General features: G+C 44.6%; 1 protein-coding gene across 1 annotated transcript; it reads left to right on the forward strand.

The window, feature by feature from the left end:
* Positions 1-423: 423 nt before the first annotated feature.
* On the forward strand, positions 424-5,556 carry LOC128182324 (uncharacterized). The gene has a single exon (XM_052850908.1). The coding sequence runs from the start codon at positions 424-426 to the stop codon at positions 5,554-5,556; it is 5,133 nt and encodes a 1,710-aa protein (XP_052706868.1).
* Positions 5,557-6,027: the final 471 nt, after the last annotated feature.

Genomic DNA, 6,027 nt, shown 5'->3' on the forward strand with positions numbered 1-6,027 from the left:
CGAGTCATGACGAATTTATTTACCATAAACGTATATCCTGTCAATAGATTATCCTCGTAATATAACAGAAATTAGTTTGTTAACGTGCATCTAATAGTTATAATTCATAATATTGTGTATTTATATTCATACCTTTATCTACGGTCCATCAGTAGCGTCATAAATAGGTCAAATATATGTATGCTTGCAATATATGCTAGTTTTCTTCATAATATGTGCTAAATGCATGATCTGCTCAGAACCTTAATATTGTCGTAGGGAAGTTGTGAAAATGTGTAATTTTGTGTCATATATGTTTTGATTATGTACTTATTATTGTTTTGTTTTATTGTAGCTTTTTACCAAGTTCACGAATAAATCGTTATCTAAAGTACGATTGGTTAGCTATCTGCATTCTTGAGGCAGAATAGTAAAAAGACCCACATGGAGCCATCGGAAGTAGTGGACCCCGTCAGGGTCAAGAAGGAGCCGGTCTCACCCCGTGAGAAGGATTCACACTCCATGAAGAAACCCACATCGAAACACGGATCGCAAAGCAGTATGAAACATTCATCCTCTTCAAGCATCATGAAGCGTGCCAAAGCAGAAGCTGCTCGTGCTCTCATAAGGCTAGCTGAAGAGGAGGCAGCTCTCAGGAAAACGTTATCTCAGCTTGAGGAACAGGACGAGATTGACCAAGCAACTATTAGAGCCTCAGCAGTGAGAAGGAGATCCGATTACAACGCAGATATGGATCTACTGACAGCCAAGAAAACAGCAGCTGCACTGGATGCAGAAGCTAGAGTGTATGAACAGGAATCTGTTGGAGGTGACTTAAGTGAATTTGATAACATTGATGATGATATTCGTGTACCAGAGGAAGACCCTCATGAGAGGACTAGTGAATATGTGAACACTGTGCATTTGGAAGGACAAAGTGAAACCATGTGCCCAGACGCATCCATTGTTCCACAAAACGCTACACACAGACCACAATCCGAACCACAGCCAGTATCTCATGCTACCCATGAGATGAACGACTCACGCCGAGCAATTCTGACCAATAACCCAGTAGATACATATCGCGACCTTCCTGAATCAGATATACGTCCGCAAACACCAGCTACAACATATGCAGAGATGCCGCCTGTCACGCGTCCAAACATTCCAATGTTTCCTGACATTTCCAAATTCCTCTTAAGGAGAGAACTGTTAATGTCTAGACTCTATCAATTTTGTGACAAACCAGAAACCTATTTCGTGAGGAAATCGAGTTTCAAAAATGTCCTCGCCGACTTACAAGTTTCTGATTTTGAGCAACTTGACCTTTTGGTGAAGTGGCTAGGGCCAGAATCCAGCTCATATGCCTTGAGTATTCGGGCCGCCAATGCAGACAACCCGTCGAAAGCTCTGCGTCTCCTATGGGAGAGGTTGGACCAAAGATATGGTGCACCCGAAATGATTGAAAGCATTTTAAAGGACAAGCTTGCCAAATTTCCTAGACTTAGCATCAAGGATACACAGAAACTCTTTGAACTTGCTGACCTACTTACAGAAATTCTAAGTTTAAAGGAACAGACAGCATACAAGCCACTTCTAGCATATTTCGACTCTTCGGTTGGGATAAATCCAATCATAGAAAAGTTACCTCACAACATGAGGGAAAAGTGGATCTCAAGAGCCTACAACTACAAAGAGACCAAGCAGTGCTTTCCACCGTTTAAGTTTTTTGTTGACTTTGTAAGGGAAATGAGCCGCGTCAGGAATGACCCAAGTTTTTCCTTCACCGAAACTATGAACACACCGCAGAAGTTCATTCGCTCGTCTCCCTTAGCTGTTAAGACTCGAATTACCACTGCAAGGACAGAAATTTCCTCAGATTCGAGGGACGACACCGTCTGTGCCATTCACGGAACAAGCCATCGACTAAGTGAGTGCCGCGCATTCCAGACTAAACCATTAGAAGCCCGGAAGGCCCTTCTCAGAGAAAAGGGGTTGTGCTTTAAGTGCTGTGACTTCATGCATAAAAGCAGACACTGTAGGGAAAAGATTAAGTGTACCATTTGTGATAGTGACAAGCATGTGACAGTTATGCATGGAGACACCCCCTCTAAAGTTCATGGCGGGGAGAGAACTCCTCATTCAGGGAGAAATACCTTCAGAACTACATCCAATCCACTTGTGGTGGAGTCCTCATGCACGGAGATCTGCGGAAATATGACCTACGGGAAGTCGTGTGCCAAGATCTTGCCTGTGTTTGTACATCATAGCAAAGATCCAAGGACCCGCGTGAAAATGTACATAATTCTCGATGACCAAAGCAATCGATCTCTTGCCAGAAGTTCGTTCTTCGACATGTTCAAGATTTGTTCACCACCCGAGGAATACATCATGAACTCTTGCAATGGAAAACTCGTAACTTCTGGTCGACGTGCCTCGGGTTTTGTGATGGAATCCTGCGATCGCCATGTGAGCATAGACTTACCTGTTCTCATTGAATGTGACAATATACCAAACAACAGACAGGAAATTCCATCGCCGGATGTCACGAGATATCATCCACACCTTGGTGACATTGAGCTTGACCGCTTAGATGACCAGTGCCAAATCTTGTTGCTCATCGGCAGAGACGTACCATATGTACACCGCATTCTCGATCAGAAAACTGGCCATCCCGATGCACCGATTGGACTTCGATCCCCATTAGGATGGACTGTGGTTGGTGACGTGTGCCTTGGATCTCAGCATCAAAGTAATGACGTCAATGTATACAAAACTTTTGTATTATCCAATGGACGACCATCCTTATTACGACCTTGCGAGAACCAACTCGTGATTAAAGATTCCCCAATGTCAAATAGTTGTACCAAGCAACTTCTAGGTATTGATGATAAGACATTTTTACTTACTCCTGACGACAATAAGCCAGGATTATCTACAGAAGATAGAATCTTCCTTGAGGAAATGGAAAAAAACTTCAGAAAGAACTCGGATGGTAACTGGGAGGCCCCACTTCCGTTTAAGAGCCAGCGCCCACGTTTACCAAATAACCGTTCCATGGCTTTGGACAGAGCTAACAGATTCGATCTTAGTCTTAAAAGGGATCCTGTAAAACAAAAACATTTTATCGATTTCATGCAGAAACTCTTTAATCATAAGCATGTCGAGGTAGCGCCACCTGTTGACGAGGAGGAAGAAGTTTGGTATCTACCTGTCGTCGGCGTATATCACCCTCGCAAGCCAGACCAGATAAGAGGAGTGTTCGACTCTTCGGCTACCTTTCGTGGACTATCCTTGAACGATGTCTTGATGTCTGGCCCAGATTTGAACAACAGTCTGCTCGGAGTGCTCATTAGATTCCGAAAGGAGCCAGTGGCCATAACAGCCGACATACAGCAAATGTTTCATTGTTTTTATGTTAGACCCGATCATAGAAACTACTTGCGCTTCTTCTGGCACCGAAACAATGACTTCAACGAAGACCTGATAGAACACAGGATGAGGGTCCATGTGTTCGGAAATAAACCATCGCCCTCCGTAGCCACGTACGGTCTACACAGAACTGCATTAGACGCTAAGGATTCCTTTGGACCAGATGTCACAGACTTTGTTCTGAAACACTTCTACGTAGACGACGGTTTGATATCTGTACCCACCGAGAAACAAGCAGTAGACCTGATGAAACGAACTCAACATGCTTTAGCTGTTCATGGTAATTTACGTCTGCATAAGATTGCTTCAAACAGCAAGGATGTCGTACGAGAATTTGATCCAGACGATCTGTCGAAGGAGCTAAAGAGCCTAGAACTATCAGCTGACTTACCTGTACAAAGGAGCTTAGGACTCTACTGGAACATGAACCTTGATACATTTACCTTCCAGATCTCCAGCGAGGAGAAACCCTTGACTCGTCGTGGAGTATTATCTGTGATAAACAGTATCTACGATCCCTTAGGATTTGCCGCACCGGTGACGATAGAAGGGAAGCTGATACTGCGCCAGCTGACAGTTGGAAGCACTGGATGGGACGAGCCACTCATCGATATCGAAGGACAGAAATGGCAGACATGGAAAAGGATGCTTTCCGATCTCCAAGATGTATCCATACCCCGTCAGTATGTTCCATGTTCTCTGCAAGGGAATATTCGTATCAAGCTACATGTGTTTTGTGACGCATCTGAGAAAGCAATTGCTGCGGTTGCCTACATTCATGTGATTTATGATGAAAACAAACACTATGTAGGATTTGTTATTGGGAAGACCAAAGTTGCGCCCCCTCATGGGCATACGATACCAAGACTCGAATTGTGCTCTGCTCTTCTTGCAGTTGAAATCTACCAATTGGCCAATGAACATTTGAACATCGAGTTTGACTCTGTGAAATTCTACTCCGATAGTAGAGTAGTTCTGGGGTATATTACCAACCAGACAAGAAGGTTTTTCATTTACGTTTCGAATCGAGTTGAGCAAATACTCAAGCATTCGACCCCGGAGCAATGGAATTACATTCCTACAGGACTAAACCCTGCCGACATTGGGACCAGAGGCATAGCAGCTAACAAGCTTCAAAGCAGTGCTTGGATACAGGGACCCACTGATTTTCTCATGAGACAGTCATTAGAACCTGATGATGCCTCTAACCTGATTACCTGCAAATCTGATGTGAATACCTACCTGTCTGAAGTCGAGCCAGTACCTGAAGCTACATCTGGACAAAGTATTGTTGACAGATTTGAGCGGTTCTCTCAGTGGTCTAGACTGGTGCGTGCGTTCGGTATTCTGAAAACTAGAGCACGCCAAAGGAGAAAGAAGACGTCATACAATCAGTCTGTTACCTTCAGAGAAGCTGAAAACTTTATCATAAGTGTAGTACAGCACAGCATTTATAGCGAAGAGATTCGATGTATCAGCAGTGCCCAGGCCCTTCAGAGAGGAAGCGCGATTCAAGCACTGGGTCCAGTCCTAGACGAGCAGGGCATCCTACGTGTAGGAGGGAGACTCAACAAATTGAAGTTGGATAACTTTGAGAGGAACCCAGCTATTATCCCAGGGTCTCATCACATTGCTACCTTACTAGTCCGTCATCACCATGACCTATTGAAACACCAGGGCCGTCACCTTACAGAGGGCGCTGTCAGATCTGCAGGACTCTGGATCACTGGAGGAAAAAGACTTGTGTCTTCAGTTATTTACAAATGCATCACCTGCAAGAAGCTGAGAGGAAAGATTGCGGCACAGAAAATGGCTGACCTCCCAGCTGACCGGCTTGAACCTGCACCTCCATTCACCAACGTCGGTGTTGACGTCTTTGGCCCCTGGCAGGTCATCACTAGAAAAACACGAGGAGGGAGTGCATCCTCCAAACGATGGGGTGTTTTATTTACATGCTTAGTGACGAGAGCGATTCACATAGAAGTAGTTGATTCGTTAAGTTCTTCAGCATTCATCAATGCAGTGCGCCGATTTACCAGTATTAGAGGGAAAGTTAAGATATTTCGGTCGGACAGAGGTACCAATTTCATTGGAGCAACAGACGACCTGAAATTGATACCATCAGCGTTGAAGAGGACACATTGAAGAAGTTCTTATATGATTCTGGGACAAAGTGGATATTCAATCCCCCACATTCATCACACTTTGGAGGCGCTTGGGAAAGAATGATTGGGCTCGTACGAAGGATCCTGGACGCCATGCTAATGGAACCAAGTAATCGGAATGTTACTCATGATGTTCTCTGCACCTTGATGGCAGAGGTGACCACGATCATCAATTCCCGACCGTTGACGCCTGTGTCAGCCGACCCTGATAATCCGTTCGTGCTAACACCCAACGTACTGTTGACACAGAAACATTCTTCTGATTTCGACTGCCCCGAGTTTGGTGACATCAGTGTAAAAGATATGCTAAGATCCGAGTGGAAACGTGTGCAAGGTCTCGCGAACCAGTTCTGGAAGAAGTGGAAATCTGACTACCTCCACTTACTTCAGCCGCGCAGGAAATGGAAGAGTGAAGAGCCAAACATCAAGGAAGGTGACGTCGTGTTGATGA

The sequence above is a fragment of the Crassostrea angulata genome, chromosome 4 (genome assembly GCF_025612915.1).
Source record: "Crassostrea angulata isolate pt1a10 chromosome 4, ASM2561291v2, whole genome shotgun sequence".
Classification (NCBI taxonomy): domain Eukaryota; kingdom Metazoa; phylum Mollusca; class Bivalvia; order Ostreida; family Ostreidae; genus Magallana; species Magallana angulata.

Bases quoted from the DNA above. Each gene is read 5' to 3' on its own strand.
- LOC128182324 (XM_052850908.1), top strand. From the start codon at position 424: ATGGAGCCATCGGAAGTAGTGGACCCCGTCAGGGTCAAGAAGGAGCCG.